At 41.0% G+C, this 25,552-nt stretch overlaps 1 protein-coding gene across 4 annotated transcripts in view; it reads left to right on the top strand.

Annotated features, from left to right (window-relative positions):
* CHRNA7 (cholinergic receptor nicotinic alpha 7 subunit) overlaps positions 1-25,552 on the top strand; it is a 68,133-nt gene that overhangs the window by 35,016 nt on the left and 7,565 nt on the right. The window contains exons 3-7 of one of the 4 annotated variants that reach the window (XM_077762409.1): positions 13,794-13,873; positions 19,307-19,474; positions 20,407-20,634; positions 21,610-21,696; positions 24,947-25,056. In XM_077762409.1, coding sequence (XP_077618535.1) covers positions 13,794-13,873; positions 19,307-19,474; positions 20,407-20,634; positions 21,610-21,696; positions 24,947-25,056 — 673 coding nt within the window. The remainder of the gene's footprint in view (positions 1-13,793; positions 13,874-19,306; positions 19,475-20,406; positions 20,635-21,609; positions 21,697-24,946; positions 25,057-25,552) is intronic. The other 3 variants (XM_077762410.1, XM_077762411.1, XM_077762412.1) reach the window with 3 other exon arrangements.

Genomic DNA, 25,552 nt, shown 5'->3' on the forward strand with positions numbered 1-25,552 from the left:
TATTAACAATCTCATGAGAAAGGTACTATTATTATTCCTATTTTGCAAATAGGATAAAATAGGAATAAATAATCCTAATCATAATAAAGCACAGTGTGTCTGAGGTCATGCAAAAGCAGATATGCAAGCATGAATCCACCCAAAAGACACCATGTACTTAATCCTGCAAGACATGGAGTATGGGTTCCTCTCATATGTAGGATTAGTGTTTCCACACGTTTGCTAGTACAATAGAAGGAAATCGAGAATGTAGAAGAAGTGTCACAAGATTATTCCGAAAATATTCAGAAAAAAGGTAAAATTTTGACTTGTATACAGATATAAAAAAAATGAACACGTATTAAAGAATTTATTTTACTCATATAACTGGCAGATATTAGAACCAGTTCAAAGGAGAAATTAAATCCGGACAGATTTATATGGAGGAGGGGGATATTGAGATAAATTGTAGATGGCCACAGAACTTGTTTATCTGCAAGGCACAGAAAGTCAAATCACCATCAGTTAAATCACTACCAGACAGCATATGATTTATACATCTATCAATTGCTTAGAGCTTACAAAGAACTGCTAAATAGCTCAAACACAATGATAGGCTAACTCAGAACTGTCTGTTAGCAAGGATGTAGTTTTCCATTGAAACACTTTTTTTCAACATAAGCCATGTTCCAAAAGAATGGCTGAAAATTTAATAATATTGATGAAAAACATAAATCCTCAGATTCAGGACATCCAACAAGTCTAAGGAAAGGTAATAGTAAGAAATGAGCCCCTAGACATACCATTGCTAAAAGCTACAAAACACCCAAAGCTAAGGAGATCCTGGGAACAATGAAAGAAAAAAGGGCAGTTTACTAATAAAGATATAACAATTAGACTGCAGACCTTTTGGAGGTCACAGTAGAAGCCATTGAGAGAGAGAGAGAGAGAGAAAGAGAGAGAGAGAGAATATTGTCTAAATACTGAAAGAAAATATCAACCTAGAAGTCTTTCCCCAACCAAATCATTTTTTACAAATGGGGCAAAATCAGACAAAACAAAGACAAAAAGACTTTCTCATGTAGTGAAAAACTGCCAGAAATACTATTAAGGAAACTACCAGAGTAAACATTTAGGAACAAGGCTTGAGACAGAATGGTAAGCAAAGCAATTGGTTAAAAAGCTAGGTAAATACAAACCAATTAGACTATATAAAATAATGATGAACTTGGAGGTATTAAAAGCAAGGAGATTAAAATGCTGGAAAATAATAATATGGAAGGCAGTACTTGGATAGCAAGTGCAGGTAAAACACCCAGTTGTACTTAAGTTGCCCTGGCAGGACACAGACTTGCCATTTTTGAGTAAGATACACATTAAAAATATAAAAACCATCAGAAGTGTAAGAATAATATAGTGAACTTCAGGCAAGTAGGGAGCAAGTGGGGGAAAAAAATGAGAAACCCAAAGAAATGAGGGAAAAGTACAATCAAATGAGAGAGAAATTGAAAGCATAACATTAAACTGTAGAAATAAAGCCAAGCATTAGCAACAGAGAAGATAAAAGTTAATGGATTAGGCAGCTAGGTAAAAGTACCAAGATTTTCCAACTATATATACTTTTAAAAATTCCAGCTATTGGCTGTTTGGTTGGAACTAAAAAATTTAAGTACATGAGACAAAAATAAACACACTAATTAGAATAAAAAATAAAAAGTAAAAAATGAAAAGATACACCTGACAAACAGGAACCAGGAATGAGAATGGCTGTATTTACAATAGGAAAGCAACAGCAACAAACAAAACAAGCCCAAAATCCAGAAAACACAAAACACAACACACACTGTAAGAAAAAGATACAATTAAAATTAAAGGTAAAGTCAATGATAAAAAAGAAACGGTTTCTAAGAATATATAACAAATCATGGGGTGCCTGGGTGGCTTAGTTGGTTGAGTATCTGACTCTGGATTTTGGCTTATGGTCCATGGGATTGAGCCCCATGTCAGGCTCTGTGCTGACCGTGCAGAGCCTGATTCAGATTATCTCTCTCCTTTCTCTTTTCCCCTCCTCCCACTCACACACACACACTCAAAATAAACATTAAAAAATATATATATAACAAATCTCATGTCTATGTGTGCACTAAATACAAAATATCTTTGAAGCAAATGAAGACAATTGGCAGACAAATCCATAATTATGGTGGAAGATTTTGATGTACTTCTTTAGGTAATTTATAGTTTAAGGACAGAAAAACATAAGGATATCTAAGTTTTGAACTACACAGTTAATAAGACTTATCCAATATATAAATATGATAGTTATAGAGAAATGCATAGACACAGATACAGGAATAGATTGATCCCTGTTACACTAAAAATAAATATCTGGAGAACTAAATATCTTTAGTGTAAGAGTGTATGTGTGTGTCTAAGTGTCTTTGATTCTGTGTGTATGTAGGAGGAATATGTAGCCCTAAATATTTACATTAGAAAAGGTTTTAAAAGGAAATTTTGTGAGTTAATCACCAATCTCAAGAAGTTAGAAAAATACTGATATTAAGTAAAAAAAGGAACAAAAAAGTAGAAATACATTAAATAAGAAAAACAGAAATCAAGAAGTAATAACCTGGTTTTACATCCCTCATCATCAGGGAAATGCAGATCAAAACCACACTGAGATATCACCTCATGCCAGTCAGAGTGGCTAAAATGAACAAATCAGGAGACTATAGATGCTGGCGCGGATGTGGAGAAATGTTGGTGAGAATGTAAACTGGTGCAGCCTCTCTGGAAAACAATGTGGAGGTTCCTCAAAAAATTAACAATAGAACTCCTCCTATGACCCAGCAATAGCACTGCTAGGACATAGGAGTGCTGATACCTAGGGACACATGTACCCTAATGTTCATAGCAGCAATTTCAACAATAACCAAATCATGGAAAGAGCCTAAATGTCCATCAACTGACAAATGGATGAAGAAGATGTGGTTTATCTATACAATGGAAAACTACATGGCAATGAGAAAGAATGAAATCTGGCCATGTGTAGCAATGTGGATGGAACTTGAGGGGGTTATGCTGAGCAAAATAAGTCAGACAGAGAAGGAGAGATACCTTATGTTTGCACGTATAGGAGGATTAGGAGAAACTTAACAGAAGACCAAGGGGGAGGAGAAGGGGGAAAATAGTGGGGGAGAGAGAGGGAGGCAAACCATGAGAGACTCTTGAATACTGAGAACAAACTGAGGGCTGAAAGGGGTGGGGGAGAAGGGAAGGGAGGAGATGGGTATGGAGGAGGGCACTTGTTGGGATGAGCACTGGATGTTATATGGAAACCAACTTGACAATAACTATGAAAGAAAAAAATGCAAATGAAAAAAATCAAATAAAAAGAATAATGACCTGGTTTTAAAAAGAATTAATAGGGATTCCTGGGTGGCTCAGTCAGTTGAGTGTCTGACCCTTGATTTCAGCTCAGGTCATGATCCTAGGGCGGTAGGTCAAGCCCCAAGTTGTGCTCCATGTTGAGTGCAAAATTTGCTTACGATTCTCTCTCCTTCTGTCCCCCTTACCTGCTCATGCTCACTCTCTCTAAAATAAAAAAAAATTAAAATAAAGATAATTAATAACTAATAAAATGAACACACCTCAGAGTAATTATCTGAAAATAAAATAAAGATACAAACAAATGTTTATTAGATATGTAAAGGGTTTATAACCTCCGACAGGCATTTTCAAACAAGTGAGATTAATATAGACAATTTTATGCCAATAAATTTGGAAGTTTAGCCAGAATTAGCTTTTTCTAGAAAAAACATAAGCTGGTTCTAGACAAAATAGAAAAAAATAGATAAGAAAATTGAACTGATATATATTTCTTAAAATTAGACTTTATTGGGGTACTTAGGTGGCTCAGTAGGTTAAGCAGCTCAAGTCATGATTTCACAGTTTGTGGCTTGGAGCCCTGTGTCAGTCTCTGCCTGGAGCTTATTTCAGATTCTGTTTCCCTTTCTCTTTCTGCTCCTCCCTGCTTATGCTCTCTCTCTGTCAAAACTAAATCAACATTTCAAAATAATTAGACTTTGGGGCGCCTGGCTGGCTTAGTCCCTTAAGCGTCTGACTTTCGCTTAGGTCATGATCTCGCAGTTCATGGGTTCGAGCCCCGCGTCGGGCTCTGTGCTGACTGCCAGCTCAGAGCCTGGAGCCTGTTTCGGTCTGTGACTCCCTCTCTCTCTCTGACCCTCCCCTGCTCACACTGTCTCTCTCTCTCTCTCTCTCTCTCCTAGAAATAAATAAAAACATTAAAAAAATAATTAGACTTTATTTTTAGAGCAAATTTAGGTTCACAGCATAATTGAATGGAAAATACAGAGATTTCCCCTATATCCTCTGCCCCTACATATTCATAGCCTCCTCCATTATCAGCATCCCACATCAGAGTGGTATATTTGATACAACTGATGAACCTGCATTAACACATCATTATCACTTAAGTCCATAGTTTATATTAAGGTTCATTCTCCGTATACATTCTCTGGGCTTGTACAAATGTATAATAACATATATCCACCATTGTTATATCATACAGAGTAGTTTCACTACCCTAAACATTTTCTACACCACCTATTTATCCCTCCATCACCACAACCCCTGGCAGTTTTGCCTATTCTGGAATGTCCTAGAGTTCAAATCCTACATATGTAGCCTTTTCAGATTAGCCTAGTAATAAGCATTTACAATTCCTCCATATCTATTCATGATTTGTTACTTCATTTCTTTTTATTGCTGAATAATTTCCCATTGTTTGGATATATTACAGTTGATTTATCCAGCCACCTACTGAAGTACAGTGTGGTTCCTTCCAAATTTTGGGAAAGATGGATAAAGCTACTATAAACATCCGTATGCAGATTTTTGTGTGCTACATACATAAGTTTTCAGTGCCTTTGGGTAAATACCAAGGAGTTGGATTATTGAATTGTATGGGAAGAGTATATTTAGTTTTGTTTTTTTTTTTAAACTGCCAAACTATCATCCCAAATGGCTGTACCATTTTGTATTCCCACCAGCAATGAATCAGAGTTTTTGTTGCTCCATATCTTTGTCAGCATTTGGTGTTGTCAGTGTTCTGGATTTTGGCTATTTAAGAAATGTTTCTCATTTTAATTTGCATTTCCCTAATGACATGATGTAGAGAATCTTTTCTTATGCTTATCTGACGTCTGTATACCTTTAGTGAGGTGTCTGTTTAGGTTTTGGCTCATTTTTTAATGAGATTGTTTTTTCCACCTTATTGTTGAGTTTCAAGAGTTCTTTGTATATTTTAGATAATAGCCTTTATCAAGCATGTCTTTTTCAAACATTATCTCCCCATCTGAAGCCTGCAGTTTCATTTTCTTGATTAATGTTTTGAAAAAGAAGGGGAAAGGTGGGTTTTATTGGCAAATTCCACCTAGTGTATAATGTCACTTATGAACATACATGTATAAATCTTAACTAAAATATTAGCTCATAAATCTAGCAATAATTAAAAATAAATCCTATCAAATTTAGTTTTCTATTAGAAATATAAGTTTTGTTTAACTTTAGAAAAATCTATTTATATAACTCATCCTATTTACAGAATGGTGAAATATCATGTGATCATCTTGGTAAGTACAGAAAAGTCAGCTGGCAGTGTTTAATATCCACTTATGAAATAGAATAAAACTTTTGTTTTAAGTGTACTTATTTAGGGGCACCTGGGTGGCTCAGTTGGTTGAGTGTCCGACTTCAGCTCAGGTCATGATCTCACGGTTCCGTTTGTGGGTTTGAGCTCTGCATCCAGCTCTGTGCTGACAGCTCAGAGCCTGGAGCCTGCTTCAGATTCTGTGCCTCCTTCTCTCTCTGCCCCTCCCCTGTTTGTGCTCTGTCTCACTCTTTCCAATAATAAATAAATGTAAAAAAAATTAAGTATACTTATTTATTTGGAGAGATACAGCACACATCTGCAAGTGGGGTAGGGGCTGAGAAGGAGGGAGAGAGAGAGAATCCAAAGCAGATTCCTCAGTATCAGCATGGAGACCAAACCCATGAACTCTGAAATCATCACCTGAGCCGAGATCAAAAGTCAGACACTTAACCAACTGAGCCACCAGGCACCCTGAAATAGAATAAAACTTAATTTTACTTGATGTAAGGTCTTTACCCATTTAATGCTCAAATATTAGAAGCTTCTATATGTGGAACAAATAAGGATAACCATTGTCATCACATATCTTAACAATGGTATGAATTTAAGTAGTAATGAAAATAAAGGAATAAAATATTAAGTATTAGAAAGGCATACACTATGTGATTTCTTTATATTAAAAAAAAACTTTTGGAAACTAGCTAGATAAAATATATTGGATATAAGACAAGTGTAAAAATATTGAATGTATTTCTTTACCCTTGTGACAATTAGAAAATATAATTTAACAAATTTTATTTCTAATATCTGCAAGTGTTAAAAAGTACCAATAAAAATAAATATAAGAAAGACCAAAATAGGGGCACCTGGGTGGCTTAGTCGGTTAAGCGTCCGACTTTCGCTTGGGTCATGATCTCGCGGTTCATGGGTTCGAGCCCTGCGTCGGGCTCTGTGCTGACTGCCAGCTCAGAGCCTGGAGCCTGTTTCAGTCTGTGACTCCCTCTCTCTCTGACCCTCCCCTGCTTACGCTGTCTCTCTCTCTCTCTCTCCTAAAAATAGATTTAAAAAAAACATTTAAAATTTTTTTTTTAAAAAAAAGAAAGACCAAAATAAATGAGTTATATCATATTTATTTTTGGGAAAACTGGATATTGCAAAGATGCCCAGTTTTCCCAAATGATTTTATAAATTTAATGTGATTGCAACTGAAATCCCAACAAGGTCTTTGTGAGAGTAGACAAGTAGGTCCTATAATTTACAATGATGAGTAAAGGGTAGGTAATGCAACATTTAAACTTTTTAAAATTTTATTTTGGTGGGGGGGAGATAGAGAAGGAGGGAGGGAGGGAGGAAGAGAGAGTTAGTTAGTTAGTTAGTTAGTTAGTTAGTTAGTTAGTTAGTTGTAGAGGGGCAGAGAGAGGAAAGGGAGAGAGAATCCCAAGCAGGCAGCTCAGAGCCTGATGTGGGGCTTAAACCCAAGAACCATGTGATCATGACCTGAGCTGAAGTCAGATACTTAACAGAGTGAGCTACCCAGGCGCCCCAGTAATACAATGTTTAAACAAAAGAACAAAGTTGGGGGACTTACTCTGCCAAATACCAACATTTTCATTATGTTGTAGTAATTAAGATGATCTTGTACTAGGTCAAGGATAGTCAGATAATTCAAGGAACAAAATAGAGAGCTCAGAAACCTGATACATGCTGTGATAACATTTTCTTATTTATAACATTGTTATAATCCATCCAATGTTACATTCAATTATTATAATATCCATATTATATGCCACTTAACATGTAAATTGGTGGATAAAGAAAGGATTGAATGCATTCCTCTGGAAGCTTCCAGCTGATGCCCAGATATCTGCCTCCTGAGATCTCTGACAGGTAGAAATGGCCATAATATTTCAGTTCTACTCAGGACTTTTTGTTCACAGACTATGACTGGCCACATTCCTGGTAGTAGACCTTTAACATTTTAGAGTAAAATACAGAACTTAATCAAAGTATCCAGAAAGAGGACTTTTTACTCTTTTTTAAAAATACAATTTATTGTCAAGTTGACTAACATACAGTGTATACAGTGTGCTCCTAGTTTTGGCGGTTGATTCCCATGATCTATTGCTAACATACAACACCCAACATGTTGGTATGTGCTCATACCAACAAGTGCCCTCCTCAATGCCCATCACCCATTTTCCCCTCTCTCCCAACCCCCCATCAACTCTCAGTTTGTTCTCTGTATAAGAGTCTCTTATTATTGTCTTTTGAAACAAAATCCATCTTTTCTAAATAGGCAATTTTCCCCCTGAAATCTAGACATACTTTATATCAGAGATGTCTTAACATGTAATTTATAGCTTTTTAAAAAGAGAGATGTAAAATAAATGATACCTTAGATCCACTGTCTTTTGAGATAGATTGGCTCTCTCTCCCCCTTTACTTTTTTCCTTCCAATATTTTTATTTTATTTTTAAACACTTTTATTGAGATATAATTGACCTATAACCTTATGTAAGTTTATTGTGTGTAATGTATTGATACGAATATATATTGCAATTTAATTACCACTGTAGCATTATCTAATATTTCTATCACATCACACAATCATTATTTCTTTTTGTGGTAAGAAGAGTTGAGATCATTTTTCATCTCTTCTGCTTTTCCATCCTTCTTTCAAGGACAATGTGAGCTCAAAGGGTACAGGATGGGTTGCACATGAATCCTTATTCATTAGAGTCCTCATGAGCCCACATACCTAGTGCCTACCCTCTTTGGTACAGCAGGGTGACCCTGGATTTTTTTCCCCTAGTCCTTCAACATTACCTTATGCAGTCATAGTTTAGTGAGCATATGGCCTGTTGGAAGTTGGACTTTCTGGGGTTTCTTGATGGCTGGTCACCCTGTTCTTCTCTCTCAGGGCACTGACAGCCAGACTCCAGGAACAGAGGATTCTGTGAGTGGCATGGTCATTTTCTTTTCCCTGACTTGGGTCTGAGCTCCTTCATGCTCCTCAGTGGGGGTCACTGCTGCAAGGCAGGCTGAGCAGGAAGCTGCACTGAGCTGAATTCAGAGGCTCTGCTTCCCAGGCCAGGAGCCAGAGGTGTAGCCAGGCACAGAGGAAGCCCTGAGGAATGGAAAACAGGAAGAAATCTAACCCTAGACCACCAGAGTTCACCTCTGCCTGCCCGTGCCTTCACAGGCTTCTGAAAGCACAGCTTGTAATTAATTCCATAAGCATTGACTCATGGATCCTGCAGTCATGGCCACCCACGGTTTGCTCTCAAGACTCAATGCTAGCCTTATTGCTGAGGCAAGTGCTAAGAGAAGGTGTTGGGGCAACACCTCACTCACCCCAGGGTCCAGGCAAACCACACCTTCATGGAGCTTCCCTCTATATAGTTAACCTCCAGGTATGTGATCAGATTGTGCCTTCTGTGGGGGATGTAGCAACTTCCTTTCCACCTCCTGGAGTTCTGCCCATGTTTAGAGCCTATCCAGATGCCCTTTCTTCCTGACCACCCCACTAAGGACATAAGGCCTGGGCCTTGAATAACTGGGCTAAGTGTCCCTCCTCTCTATGGTCACTTTTAAGTGACTAAGGCCCATTGACCTTGTTGCCCCATTAATGGCGGGGGTGGGAGCCTGTCTGTCCTTCGCTGGCTAGACAAGGATCCAGGCAGCTGGAGAGAGGAGCCCTCAAAGGGACTGAAGGGACCAGGGGCCTAAGTTGTCAAGAACTCTGTGAGTACATCATGTTTTAAGTACATAAACAGTATATATATTCAAACTGTTTAATGCAGAAAGGTTCACATGCACAACAGAGCAGGAAGAGGAATGAACTGAGTCTCTGGATCCATCTCGACCCCCATGGTTATCAGTGTGTGCTGGCTGCAAGGCTGTGTTATTGCATGGCCTCATGGTCACTATTTGCTGGCCCCTGTTGTACATTAGTGAATGCACATAGTGTTGGGCCAGGAGCCAAACAGCACTGATACTGTCACCTTCCATGTTACTGCAGTGGTTTCGGCTACTCTTGTTTCACAGGGACTTCATCCCCTGCCTTGAAGAGCTGTTTCCAGACTCAGGTTTTAGCATTAGGGCCCTTTTTCAAACAAACTTCATCTCCACTGTTCATGGCCAAACCACATAAAGTGGTATTAGCATACAGTTATTACAGGAGTTTACTTTTATATCATTTATATATAAAATGGAAAAGAACTCTAAAACTGCCAAAATGAATATGAAGATTTGAATTTTGATAATGATGACAGAGTTACAATTCTGTTTGTCTCAATATTCTGTTTTGGTTGAACTATATTTAGAAATTAGTGAGTCACACAGGTGAACTGTTGCTAATGGAAACAGATTTTTATCTTGATTTTACTCAGTTGTCTTGTGATCTCAAGAGTCTTCAGTTAAATTGATCCAAATGTATGGAGGAAGAGCTTGGAGGGATTATTTATTTTTCCCTCCAAAATTGAGTTACTGAGCTAACACAGATGCTCACAGTCTTTGTTATAAATATAACAATCAGACAAGAAGACACCCAAGCTTAAAATAAGCAAAACTATGTGTCCTCTGTGATACATCACATGATGCTTTCAGTTGTAGCTACATAGGTGGGAACATGTGCTTGTTTTGAGCTGGAAGTGTAGCCTCAAATGTGAAGTTTTAAAAAGAGCAGTGCAAAACTGAAATCTTACTGGGTAACTCATTCACAAGAGGTCTATAAATACAGCACAGTCATGGCAAGATAACTTTTAGCTTAAACTTCCACCAAAAAAGGAGTTAAATGGGCCACCTGTATTAATCCACTGGTAGTCTAGTCTGAAAAGTTAAAATTTTGTAAAAGTCATTTGAGTGTGTTTGGACTTTTATTAGCATTTTATAATACAGGGAAATGAGATGTTGGAATCAACATTTACAGAAACTCCAAAACATATCCACAGAATTTCACAGTTCCAGATAACCCAGTTGGAAAATCATGGTACGATCTAGAGTTATTTTGTGAAGGTCCACATTTTCAGCTATTTTGTATCCAGTGTCTGTTTATCATGTGATTCATTGAGACAGTTGGGTACAAACCATAGTTAAGCAAAGAATATTTGATACTACCCCCTCCTCCTCCCTGTGTGTGCTCAGAATTAAGGAGGTGGGAGTGTCCTTCATCTCAAAGGATTATCCTTTTGCAGTGGCTTAGTCTCTTTCTTCCTTCTTCCTCTCCACATCATCACATTTTTGTTTCATATTCAAACTCTGACTTTTTTTTGTAGTTTTTTCCCCAAAGTTTCTGGTTGACATTTCTTTTTCTTATTACAGTAATTTTTTAAAATGTATCTTTTATGGAATCTGTGGTGTTTTCCAACTTATTTCTTCCATACATTGCTCTGAATCTACCTCAGTCTCCTCAGACACCTCATATCTTGCTGTAATGTGGAAAAACACCCCATCCCTGCTTTTTCCAGGCTCACTGCACAGCTCATCATGGAAATCCATTTTCTTGATCCCTAGTTTTATGTATGTATGTATGTATTTATAAATTTTTATTTAAAAACAATAAATGTTTATTTTTGAGAGAGAGAGAGAGAGAATGAGCAGGGAAGGAGCAGAGAGAGAGGGAGACACAGTATCTGAAACAGGGTCCAGGCTTTGAGCTGTCAGCACAGAGCCCAATGCAGAGCCTGAACACCCGAACCATGAGATCATGACCTGAGCTGAAGTCATACAGCCAACCAACTAAGCCACCCAGGCACCCTAATTTATTTATTTAGTTATTTAAATGTTTATTTATTTATTTTGAGAGAGAGAGAGAGAGCTCATGCACAGGAGCAGGTGACGGGCAGAGAAAGGGAGTGAGAGAATCCCAAGCAGGCTCCACTTTGTCAGCATACAGCCTCATGCAGGTGCTCAATCTTGAGGAATGAGACCAGGCCCTGAGCTGAAATCCAGAGTCGGACACTTAACTGACTCAGTCACCCAGGTGCCCCGATACCCAGTTTTAGTCCAGAAGTTTATTTCTTCTTTTTCAGTATTCACCCTTATTTTCCTAGAGCTCATCCTCAAGTCTAACACCAAGGAAATACGTGTGGGACATAAGCTCTGTAAGGCTTTTCCATTCTTCAAAGTGCCTCTCTTTGCCTTCATGCTTGACTGGTTTCTTTCAGCTCTAGAATTTCTCTGTGTGATTCCTTTGGCTCTTCCCTCCCACCCATTACCCCTACTGTTTCTCCAGCATCTGTTGAGTGAGTTCTCCTGGCCTTGTACTCTGGAGGCCATCATCATCTCTGTTCCACATTTCACCTTTGTGATTTTTATCAGGCAGACCTCACACCCATCTATAAGCATTTAGTTTGTAAGTCAAAATTTAATTTTCATATTGTTCTGTTTTACTAATGCAGTATCCTCTTGAATTTCTGTGAGGCTATTACTTTTTTAAGGAGCAATTTTTTTGTTCCTTTCATTGACTTCTCCTTGGATCTTTTGTGTCTTTAATTGTGTCTCTCAGAGTGCCTGGGTGGCTCAGTCGGTTGACCGTCCGACTTCAGTTCAGGTCATGATCTCACAGTTCATGGGTTAGAGCCCCACATTGGGCTCTGTGCTGACGGCTAGCTCAGAGCCTGGAGACTGTCTTCTGATTCTGTGTCTTCCTCTCTCTCTGACCCTCCCCTGCTCACACTGTCTCTATCTCTCTCTCAAAAACAAATAAAACATTTTTTAAAAAATAAAAAAAAATTGTATCTCTCATGCTGAGTGCTGTCCTCAAATATCTCATGACTCAGTTTCCCTTTCAGAGGACCTCAGGTTAAGAAAAGGCTGTCTCAGGCTCTGCAGAAGTATGTAGGCCTTACTACAGGTCCCCCAGTTGCTAAAAGAGAGGATCTTAACTTCATGGTGCTAACATCCTGATGGCTGCCTATATTTTCTTGAGGGAGTTCTGTTTCTTTTTATTTAAGGATATCCAGGATTTGTTTTAATGAGGTATGCTAAGAGATTCAGACACAGAAGTAGCTGTCATGAAGGAAGCAGTTTTTACTCACAGTTCCCTAGAAACCAGAGGCAGAGCACACCATGCAAACCCATACAGGAAAGCACCGGGGTGGGTCAGGAAGCAGAGGGAGTGAAGGGGAAACACGGGCAAGAGCCTTTATTGTGGTTTCCTTGGAATGGAACTGGTGAGGCAGGGTGAGCAGAGTTAAGATTGTCCAGTGTGAATAATTTCAGTGGGCTCTGGGTGATACAAGCTGTCCCTAGCTGTGTGGTACCTGGCCCTTGGGTTAATAGGGCAGAGGGAAGGAGGCCTGGAATATGAAACCCTGATATAGGAGGTGGCTGGGGTGGTTTGCATTTGAGACATGCACTGGTGAGCAAGTTGTGTGCTATCTCTGGGAACTGGCTAACCTGGGACTGTAAGGGGGACATAGTTCATCCAGGGTCAGCAAAGCATCAGAATACAGAAAATTAAAGACGTGAATAATAAGGGCTGTTGGCTTTAATTGTTCTTTCTTCCTGTTTTGTGTCTTCCTCCCATTCCCTTTATAGAATTTGGTAACTCCTATCTGCAGGAGGTTCTGAACANTGTACCTAATTCTTCTCTTTTCACCTGCCCACCTTATGGTCATTGCTAATCATGGAGCTCAGAATGTCTCTGGGCTCTGCCTGTGCCCAGCAACTTCCTGAGCTTATAGCTTTAGTCATTCATGATGTATAGAATAAGCATCAGCCAAGCATTGGGTGCATTCAGGAGACTGGAACTGGAGCTTTGAGTACAGTGAATCAAAATCCATGCCTGCATGGGGCTGTCAGTGGCAGAGAGCTTCCACCCTACAGATAGATAGAAATTTCTCATATGCTCATGTCCTATGACATTGTCTTCAGGATTAACTTCTGCTAAGAACTTTGTTTTATGTACATATGAAAATCAGAGTTCATATGAAATGAGGGGGTGGTGGTGGACATTGGCTTCTACCAACCTCTGCTCTGAGATCTCCCAAACCAGCTGTGAATGGCGTCATCATGTTCCAAGCACAAAGAGTAGCATCTGTCAGAGCTATTCCAGCTGCAGTCATGACGGGCCTAAGGGCACGGGAGATCCACTGGCTGGCTGTGTTGACTCATGAAATCCTTTTTGTGTTTCTAGTGCTGATGAGCGATTTGATGCCACATTCCACACCAATGTGTTAGTTAATTCTTCTGGGCATTGCCAGTACCTCCCTCCAGGTAAGATCTACTTCCTCAGACAATTTTGGTGAGTTTGGGGTGCCAGCCTCGATGGTTGCTCATGCTAGTGGTGGGCATCTTTTGCCTCATTCACTCTCACCCCTTCCTGCTTTCTTTCATGTGTGCTTGCACATATTTCCTGAACATGATGATGCCATCTTTCCCTTTTTTGTCACTGGGTCATGGCTCAACCTGTCTTCAGTGGCATGTCCTTATTGGGTGCCTTGTGTTCTTTAAAGTTAACCCACAGTGAAAACAAGTCCACCTTGTCACGTCATTTCCAGTTCTCCTTACAACCTGCAAGCCAAACACCCCGGCCATTCCCTCCACCCATGTTTCAGCTTGCCATTTCACCTCCCATTAGACTGCGAATCTTGGCAGGTGCTGCTTTCCAGGTGTTGGGGAAGGATGGTGGGCTTGCTGGCTTCTTGAGTGTGTGTGTTCAAGAGCACTTGTGTGTTGGAAATCACTGGCAAGTGATTTCAAAGCAGGACTCATCAGTGACTCATTCCTAACTGAGCTGCTCTTCTCTTTCCCAACCAATTGATGGTTAACTGCTTCCTGGGATTAATTTTTTTCCCACCAGCCCATCATTTCTGTCAATTCACTGGACCTGGCTGTTCACTGAATAATACAGAGCACAGGGAATCTGGGTTTTAGTGCTTTGAGGCATTAACAGAATTTTAAAAATCTTTGAGATGAATTTTTACATGTTCTTTTCCAGGATTATCTCCCCCACTGCAACTATTTAACTTCCTGCTCCTAGGCAATCTGCAACCACCTCCCACCTCACCACCAACACACACACACCCCACACCCCACACCATACCCATATACCTACCATCCCCTGCACACCACATACACAATATACATAATACACCACACATACCACAAATACATCTCACATACATACCTCCCCCCATACATACACCACAACATATCCACACACCTACCACCTCCCACATACACACACACACCTACACACACTATATCATATCCACACACCTACCACCCCACACACACCACAAACACACACACATGCACATACACTACACACCACACTCATCACACATACACACCCCACATACATACCTTCTCAACACACATTCATACACCACACCACACACCACAGCCACCCCACAGACACACACTACACTATACCACACACTCACACACACAGATATACACCATACCATATCCACACACCTACCACCCCTGCATACCACATACATACACATATTACACAGCACAAACACCACATATACTTCCCACATACATACTTCCCCCCATACACATGTACCCACCACACCAGCCCCCCCACACACACCACACCATACCCACACACCTACCATGCCCCCACAACACACACACACACACACACACATTATACCCCACAGACATACCATAAACCCCACATTCCCACATACATACCTCCCTCACACATATCCACACACCAACCACACACCCCCACATACACACACACTATACATCACACGTATACCTTCTGATTCATTTCACAGCACAGCAAAACTGGCCTTGCCTCCTGAGTTGTTGCTTACATGCTCTTCCTCATTAGTGGAAGATAAGCATCCCATGGTCAGATTCCATGTTTATACACCTTAGAACAACCAGTAATCAACCAGGTGCCTGGCCCACCTGTCCATAAATGAATGTGTGCATGATTATGCCCATCAAAGGCAGGTAACTCCCAATAATGTTTGTATAGACTGAAGAGCTAAAGATCTTCAGGTTTTCTATCTTAAAGTATGTGCTTCTATGTTACTTTGCCCAGTTTCTTCACCCCTCACCTAGCCCAAGCAGGGTTTTCACTTAACAGTAGGCCCCTTGGGGACTGAGGCTATGGGATGAGCTTTCCATCACATGCACATTCTTTTTTTCACCAGCCTTTGAGTTGCAGCTTTTATTACAAGGGCTATTTTAAAAAACGATCTCCAGTAGTCATCAGTATACAAGAATATGGTGCTGCAGATTGTTTTGAAGGCTGAAGCTATTTTCAGCTACAAGAAGCAGCACTCCTGAGCCCCAAGCTGCCTGTGTGCAGTAGCCCCCTCTGGGGCTTCATTCCTATGTCCCAACCTCCATGGCCCCAAGAGCCTGGTAGGGACAGGCATGTTGTGCTGTGAATGTGGGAGTCTCCCCTACATTGGCAGGAGCAGTTTGGAACTTTCTGGCCTGGGGCAGAAAGCCTATGCCCTGGGGTCATGTAGAACAGATATGGGGTGTTGTTCTGTTCATGCAACTAAGCACAGGCAAAAAAAATATTTTAGGTGCACGATTTGAAATAGAGGCTTGGTTGTGAAATTACCTTCTTTTCTCTTTCATATTTTTATAACAGCTTTTTTGAACTCTAATTTACATATCTTACAATACACTGATTTTAAATGCATGATTCAGTGATTTTTAGTGAATTCATAGAGTTGTACAGCCATTACCACAATCTAGTGTTAGGACTTTTTTTAAGTGTATTTATTTTGAGAGCAAAAGTGCAAGCAAGGGACAGGCAGAGAGAGAGGGAGAAAGACAATCCCACGCAGGCCCCATGCTATCAGTGTGTAGAGCCAATATGAGGCTCTCTCTTACCAACCATGAAATCATGACCTGAGCCGTAACCAAGAGTCAGACGCTTAACTGACTAAGCCACTCAGGCACTCCTAGAACATTTTTTATCACCCCGAAAAGATCCCTTTTGCTGATCTGCAGTTAATCCCATCCTCACTGCCAGTTTCAGGCCACCATTGATCTACATTCTGTCTCTGGAGATTCTCTTTCTCTGGCCATTTCATAGAAATGGAATAATTCAGTTACAGAGTTACATTTTCTACAGGCAATGTAGGTTTGAGAGGATCTAGTGCATTAGTGGGAGGGCAGTGTCTGTAATGATTTCTAGACGCCCATGAACATTGGGTGTAACACTGAACATCATACTTAAAGGAACTTGAGGGGACAGGAAGTTATTATCCTTTCCTAACTTGGTTGTGGGTGAGGGTTGGTGTTTGCAAGGCTGTTACATCCCTTCCTCCATTCACTTTTTTAAATTAAAAATGAATAAATTTAATAACATTTAATTTAATGTTTATTTATTTTTGATAGAGAGAGAGAGACAGAGCATGAGCAGGGGAGGGGCAGAGAGAGAGGGAGACACAGAATCTGAATCAGGCTCCTGGCTCTGGGCTGTTAGCAGGGCTCGAACTCACTAACTGGGAGATCATGACCTGAGTTGACATCAAACGCTTAACCAACTGAGCCACCCACGTGCCACCTCCATTCATTCATTTTATTTAAAAAAAATTAATGTTTTATTTATTTCTGAGAGAGAGAGCGTGAGCAGGGGACCGTCAGAGAGAGAAGGAGACACAGAATCTGAAACAGGGTCCAGGTTCTGAGCTGGCTGTCAGCACAGAGCCTAACACAGGGCTCCAAACCACGAACCATGAGATCATGACCTGAGCCGATGTCAGATGCTTAACCCACTGAGCCACCCAGGCTTTTTAAAATTTAGTAGCAAAAATGTACAGAGCTGACTCTGTCCCCAGGAATGGAGGCACCCTTAGTTAGCTCTTTGTGCCTTCTCTTGCCTTCCGGCCTTTTTCTGGGCAGGGAGGAACACATGGACATAAATTGCTGGAAGGGTTTATCTGGTTTCCTCTCTGTGATGTGGCCAGAAATTCACTCCCAACTTGCCTTAACCTGGAATTACTCCTTTCAGTGGAAACTCTCACTTGCCCTCAAGCACTGAATCTTCAACTTAAATTTACCGGTCTTTGTTCTGTCCTTACTCTAGAATGTAAACTAGTTAAAATTATCCCCCACATATATTTCTAGAAAACCAAGTATTTTCTCAATTTTTAACCTAAGGAAAATGTTCATGCTGCCCTCCACCAAAAAAGACACACAAGCACACATAGACACAGAAATGTATAGTTTAACTCGCCAGCCCTTTCTCAGGTGATGAAGACTAGGCACTGCATATTATGCACAGCATATGAGGATAGAAACCAAGGGATTGCTTTGTATGTATGTATATATGTATTTATATTTAAATTTTAAATATATATTTTAAATTTTTAAATGTTTATTTTTGAAGAAGAGAGAGACTGTGAGGGGGGAGGGGCAGAGATAGAGGGAGACACAGAATCTGAAATGGGCTCCAGGCTCTGAGCTGTCAGCACAGAGCCTAACACAGGATTCGAACTCAGGAACCGCGAGATCATGACCTGAACTGAAGTCAGACACTTAACCGACTGAGCCACCCAGGTGCCCCTGTATTTTTTATATTTTAAAATGTATTATGTTTATTTTAAAATTTTCCAGCTTTATTGAAGTACAGTGGGCAAATGAAAACGTAATGAGGTGTACAACATGATGACTTAATGTACATTGTAAAATTATTTCCACAATCAAGTTAACATATCTATCACCTCACATGGCTGGGTTTGGTTTTATTTTGTTTTCCAAGAGAATGTTTAAGTTCCTCTCTCAGCAAATTTCAAGTATACAATTTTTTTTTTAATTTTTATTTATTTATTTATTTTTTTTATTTCTAGGAGAGAGAGAGAGAGACAGCGTGAGCAGGGGAGGGTCAGAGAGAGAGGGAGTCACAGACTGAAACAGGCTCCAGGCTCTGAGCTGGCAGTCAGCACAGAGCCCGACACGGGGCTCGAACCCACGAACCGTGAGATCATGACCTAAGCGAAAGTCGGACGCTTAACCGACTAAGCCACCCAGGCGCCCCTCAAGTATACAATATTTTTAACTGGAGTCACCATGTAGTACATTAAGAGCCTTAGAACTTACTCATCTTTTAACTGAAAGATTGTCCCCTTTGACCAACCCCTCTCCATTTCCCCACCTCTCCCAGACCTTGTCAACTCAATAGTTCTGTGAGTTCAATTGTTTCATTTTTTTTCAAAATCTACACATGAGATCATATAGTATTTGTCTTTGTCTGGCTTATTTCACTTAGCATAATACTCTCCAGCTTCACCCATGTTATTGCAAATGGTGAGATTTCCATCTTTTTTTTAAGACTGAATAGTACTATCTAGTGAGAGAGAGAAAGAGAGGAGAGAGAGAGATTTTATAATCTTTTTCTTTATTCATTCATCCATTAATGAACACTTAGGTTGATTCTATGTCTTGGGTATTGCAAATAATGCTGCAGTGAACACAATGAATATGGGAGTGAAGATATCTCTTCCAGATAATGATTTTATTTCCTTCAGATATATACCCAGAAGTTGGATCACTGGATCATATAGTAGTTCTATTTTTTATTTATTTATTTTTTTTTAGGACTCTCCATACTGTTTTCATAATGACTGCACCAATTACATTCCCACCAGCTGTGTATTTAAAGCACAGCTCAGTCACCTTCCATTTTGGTTTTTCTGACTGTTTTCATTGCCCATGTAGGCATATTCAAGAGCTCCTGCTACATTGATGTGCGCTGGTTCCCCTTTGATGTGCAGCAGTGCAAACTCAAGTTTGGGTCCTGGTCTTATGGAGGGTGGTCCTTGGATCTACAGATGCAAGAGGCAGATATCAGTGGTTATATCCCAAATGGAGAATGGGACCTTGTGGGTAAGTCTAGCAAAGACATAAGACCAGAAGCCTTGTAGAAAGCCACTTTATTCCTGTACTGGCTTTAAAAGTTTGGGATTTTCCACTGTGCTTGTCAGTGTGAGCATTTATTGAACCCTGCAGCAATCTCTATAATTTACTGAGAGCTATACAATGAGAAACAAAAAACAATTAGAAGATTCAGTGCTTTCCATGATAAGTGTGTAGTTATTTAAACAAGTCAGTGCTAGTATAGGCATCACTATATTATTAGATTCTGCTCCATTCCTAAAATCAGGCTGGACAGTAAATTGCAATTCGTGGGAAACTATATTTGATGATTTTAAATAGAAAAACAATAATTACATTTATAATGGTGTAAAGATTATAATGTATTGTTTATAATCCTGGTGTCTTAGTCCCTTCAGGCCGCTATAATGGAGTACCATAGACTAGGTGGCTTATAAACAACAGAAATTTATTTCTCACAGTTGTGGAGGCTAGAAGTTCAAGATCAAGGCACTGGCGGATATGGTGTCTGCTGAGAGCTTGCTTCCTGGTTCATAGATAGCTATCTTCTTGCTGTGTTCTTACATAGCAGAGAAGACTAAGGAGTTGTCTGGGTCTCTTTTATAAGGGCAATCATTCCATGCATGAGAGCTCTGCTCCCCTCAAAGGCCCTATCTCCAAATATCATCACTATGGGAGTTAGCATTTCAACATATAAATATTGTGGGGACACAAACATCCACTATATACCACATCTAATTCTAATCCATTAAAAAGTTTCTCCCCATTTGCTCCAATATCACTAAGATATTACTATACAACTCTAATAAACCAGAAAGAGTTTATTCAAACACCGATTATCCAGGTTTTTAGCACTCAACAAACCCCATGGTCGTTTGTGTGATATGCTCATTAAAATAAACAAGCAGGGTAATTTTATTCAGACAATGGTTCCTTCCTACCCCCTGCTCATGGAGGAATCCCAGGCAAGCGGAGTGAGAAGTTCTATGAGTGTTGCAAAGAGCCGTACCCAGACGTCACCTTCACAGTGACCATTCGCCGCAGGACACTCTACTATGGCCTCAACCTGCTCATCCCCTGTGTGCTCATCTCTGCACTGGCCCTCCTTGTCTTCTTGCTCCCTGCAGATTCTGGGGAGAAAATTTCCCTGGGTAAGTGTCCTGATCTTGGGTGGGAGTCTGCGACAGGACGGGAGTCCTGACCTCCAGGTAAGCACTGTAGGGATCACTATGAACAGTGCAGGATGTGTTGCAGCTCTGGATGCAGAGATGTTGCAGAGCCTTATTGGTGCATTACACACTGATCTGCCAGCTCAGGCATCTCCCCAACGTCACAGGCTCCTGATCTAGGCTCCATGCTGGATGCCCATGCCCTCTTAAAAATCCATAGGATCCTATGATCTTACATAGAAGATGGAAATGCCCATGAAGAGACTACTGGGTTCTGTCCTGAGGGGCTTTGCTTTCTCCTCTCCTGCCACCCCATCCTGTTCCTTGGTGGCAGCTCAACAGCATTTGTTATGGACAGAAAACAGTTTAGTACCAGTTTGCATCTGTATATTTCCTACATAGGGTGGTTCCTTAGATTCAATTCAAAGATAAGAAAACTAAGAATTGGAAGGTTAAATGAATTTCTCAACATCTTAAAGAGTCACCAAAGATCATATTTAGTAAATGTAGAAAATCATCCTCAAACCCATATATTAAGTGCAAGGCTCAAATATGTTAAGTGACTTATTCAAGTAAATAGCAAAGTCAAGACCAAAAGCCAGATCTTTGATTTTCATGTTTTTGGGGTTTTTTTTCCTGCTATATGAAGCTACCTCTCGATCCTAATATAATAAAGAAAATGAGACATGTGTTGAATTCAGTAGTTCATTTTGTATTGTTGTTCTAAAATTCTGGCTCCTAAACTTATCTCTATCTAGGACTCTGGTAAATGATGTGAAGTCCCCAGAAAAAATGGCCATGCCTGTATGTACAGAGAATCCTGCATCTGATTTCAGGATGTCACTGACTCCTCCCTCATACCCCTCTAGTTCTTTGAATTTCAGGTTAGGCACAGTTAAGCAGAATTGAGGCCTTAAAATCTGTTCTGTCTCAAGAACCACTGTGTTTATGTTTCAGGGATAACAGTTTTACTCTCTCTTACTGTCTTCATGTTGCTGGTAGCTGAGATCATGCCTGCAACATCTGACTCGGTACCCTTGATAGGTAAGCAAGTGTTGGGCCTCTCTTGAAGACATAGGCTTATAGAGAGTGCCCTGAATTTCCTCGCACAGGAACAGAACATAAACCTGTCCTCTGTGTCCTTAAGAGCCACCTAGTCCCCTCTTTGCCATAAGGAGTAACTTGCTATAACTAATCAGTGACCCATTCTGTTCACCTGGGCACATGTAAGGGGAGTGTGGGGAGTCTAGCTTTGTTTGGCTTGAAGGTCCAGAAATACACCCATCCTTCCATAGTTCTTCCCCTCACATTTGTTAGGCAGCCAGATATTTTGCCATTAGAGATTTGTTACTTTACCCTGAGTCATTGTTTTTCCAGAAATTTCTTGTCAACATGTGATGAGCTCACATTTTAACTCTTAGCCATTGCTTCCTGAGATACCTCAATGTCTCTGTATAAAGTTAAAGCTTGTGAGGAAATGTAAAGTGGACAAATATATTTCTATTTTGGCCAAGACAGATGTAAGGCATGACCTTCTGCCTAGGGCAGGATGACAGAAATAGAAGCTAGAATCTCTTGTTGCTACACCCCTCCCTGGATTGGAATAAACAAAAACATGCAAAGGGGTGCTCAGTGATCTAGTGGTTAGGATTGGCTTGCCACTGCAGCCAGAGTTCTATTCCTGGTCAGGGGTGACTCAGACCTCCAAGCCAGTTTTGATAATGGGAAGCAAACATTCTGACAGTGGATATTAGACTTAATATGAGAATCCCAGTTTGGTGATGGAGATCAGAAACAGGAATGGAGTCTATGATTATTTCTGTTGACCCATGCCACCTGAGGGCCTCCCTGTGTGGTTAGTTAGGAAGGACAGGAGTAGGGGAGCTTATATGGATACTTCCAGGCTTCATGAACTAAAAAGCCAAGGTTCATCCTTGTGGAGTTCCCTTAATGTGTAATAGTTTGGCCAGAAAGATAAATTGTTGGTATGAAAAGCCTTTGTGGGTGTTCCTATTTCTCTCAGTACCATCCAGAGAGCAAGGAAACATGTTTCAACTTGAAGGTCTGACTCCATTCTTTCTACCTTCCAATACAATACTTTCAATAGACACTTTCAGCAGAAAGCACTCCATGGGAGGCAGTTGGCAGACCCTGCCTTGACCAATGAACCAAATGGGGAAAAGCCATGGATGATGCATAGCCTATGTCTAGAAAGATGGGATGCTGTTGACTTCTGATCTCTGTTGTTGAGATTTCATCTGTGGGATCCTTTGACCCCAGATACTTCCACAGGTCATTGTATTAGTCTTCTAGAAATGCCACAATAAAATTTCAGAGACTGGATGGCCTATACAACAGAAAAATATTTGCTTACAGTTCTTGGAAGACCAAGATCAAGGTGCTAGCAGGTTTGAGATCTTCTGAAGCCTCTCTGGTTGACTTGCAGATAACTCCCATCTTGCTGTGTCCTCATATTGGTCTTTCCTCTCTGGATGCATCCCTGGTACCCCTTTGTGTGTCCAAATTTCCCCTTCTTATAAGGACACCAGTCATATTGGATCAGATCCCACTCTAAGGACCACATTTTAACTTAATCACCTCTTTATTTTTTTAATTTTTAATGTTTTTATTTATTTATGAGAGAGAGAGAGAAGGGCAGGGTCAGAGACAGGGAGACACAGAATCTGAAACAGGCTCCAGGCTCTGAGCTAGATGCCAGCACAGAGCCCGACGTGAGGCTCAAACCCACAAACTGTGAGATCGTGACCTCAGCTGAAGTTGGAAGCTCAACCAACTGAGCCACCCAGGTGCCCCTCTTAATCACCTCTTTAAAGGCTGGTCTTCAAATAGAGTCACAATCTGAGGAACTAGGGGTAGAGCTTCCACATATAAATTTAAGGAGGCCACAATTCAGCCCACACCAGTAAGAGCTTTGTTTACTACCCTTCTCCTTCTTAGAAATTCCTGGTGCTAACTTTAAGCCTCAAATGTCTATTTTTGGCAACTCCTCACCAAGGCACCTCTAAGCCCCCACAGTGGGGCAATGAGTTCTTTCCTGCCTAGAGAGAAGGAAGTGTTCTTAACCAGCTGTACGGCTGTGCTCTTAGCCTTTGCCCCAGAATGTCTTTTGCTTAGACCTCACACCTCTTGAGCTGAAAGCCACACCAAAGTTTTAATAATAAGAGTTGACACTCAAGGAATGTCTTCCCTGTGTCAGAATTTCTTCTAGATTCTGGGCTCATATGATTGCTAATTCCTGCATCAACCCTGCTAAGAAGGCATTACTATCCCTGTTATACTGGTGAAGAACCTGAATCCCAGACAGGCTGAGTAGCCTGTGTAAACTCACAGATGGAAGCCACTGGATGGGGACAGGGGGTTGGGAGAGGGCTGGTTTGGATGCTCTATACTGCTCCTTCTCGGGGCCAAGATGGAGAAATGCATCCTTGCCCACTGGAGCTGAAGCTAAGGTTCTCCTGGAAAGTCACTGCCTCCCATGTCTTCCTCACACAACTGGCACCTCCTCCTCTCTCTCATTAAATGGGGCCAGACTCATTTTCTTCACGTTTTTGTTTTTAGATGTTTGTTTCTTTATTTATTTTGAGAGAGAGAGAGAGAGAGAGAGAGAAAGCAAGTGAGCAGGGGAGGGGCAGAGAGAGAGGGACAGAGAGAATCCCAAGCTGGCTCCATGCTGTCAGTGCAGAGCCTGATGTGGGGCTGGAACTCATGAATCATGAGATCATGGCCTGAGCCTAAATCAAGAGCCAGATGTTTAACTGACCGAGCTAGCAGGAACCCCATCTCATTTTCTCCACTAATACTAGGTATCCAGGCCTCATATCCAGCTGATGATGCCCAGGTTTGCCCTGGGTCTGTCCTCACCCCAGCACATCGCCAGCCTACAGTTATCCCTGTGGTGACCACACCATCACCACCCAGGTGTTTTCAGTTCCATGAAAGTCCACATCCTTTATCCCGGGAACAACATTTTCAGCATCCAGTGGGGTTCTATTAGCCCTCACTGAAGGAGGCGGTGGACAAAGTTCAAAACAGTGCGGTTAGGTAAGCCAGGCTGCTTGCATGGACAGTAAAGCAGGTCTCTGTGCTCTGGGATGACCTCTGTCTTCTGAGAATGTGAATGAGGATCTGCAGGCCTGGAGGTGGCCCTGCCTGGCTCTAGGCTTCACCACCCAGCCTGAGGCAATCAGGCACCGCCATCTGGGTCTGCCTTCCACCCTGTGATACTTGTACGATGGAGGCCCCAGGTCTCACCCTGCGTCTCTTGTCTCCACAGCCCAGTACTTTGCCAGCACCATGATCATCGTGGGCCTCTCCGTGGTTGTGACGGTGATTGTGCTGCAGTATCACCACCATGACCCCGATGGCGGCAAGATGCCCAAGTGGGTGCGTTCCTCCTGCCCTTCACCACAAGGAGTCATGACCCTCCCCAAGGGACACTCTAGGGATGATTTATCTATCTTAAAAATCTTGCAAACAGCCCAGAATTCCTAAACAAAGAGCCATATTTCTCCTATCTGCATTATTGCATGATCTGTATGTGGACTACAGTTCTGGTGAGCATGGTCTTAGGCTCTCAACGCACTGTTCTTGCAATTGGACATCCCAGAAGAGGGCTCACACACTGACTGCTCTGCACATTTTGCTACCATAGTGTTTATAAAGCTACTTTTTGCATGTCCGCTATGGAGAACTGTGCAGTGCTTAGAAGTATCCAGGAGATAAGCACACAGCCATGTGGTTGCATCTTCCAAACAGAATGAAGAGTAAAAGGGTAAGAGAGAGTGAGCCATGTAATAATCTGTGTAGCCAATACATGTAGGAATGTAAGCTTACCACAGGCCTATAAAATAAAGGTTAATAGTTGCCAGTGGGAAGAGAG

The sequence above is a fragment of the Crocuta crocuta genome, unplaced genomic scaffold (genome assembly GCF_008692635.1).
Source record: "Crocuta crocuta isolate KB4526 unplaced genomic scaffold, BGI_CrCroc_1.0 scaffold93, whole genome shotgun sequence".
Taxonomy (NCBI): domain Eukaryota; kingdom Metazoa; phylum Chordata; class Mammalia; order Carnivora; family Hyaenidae; genus Crocuta; species Crocuta crocuta.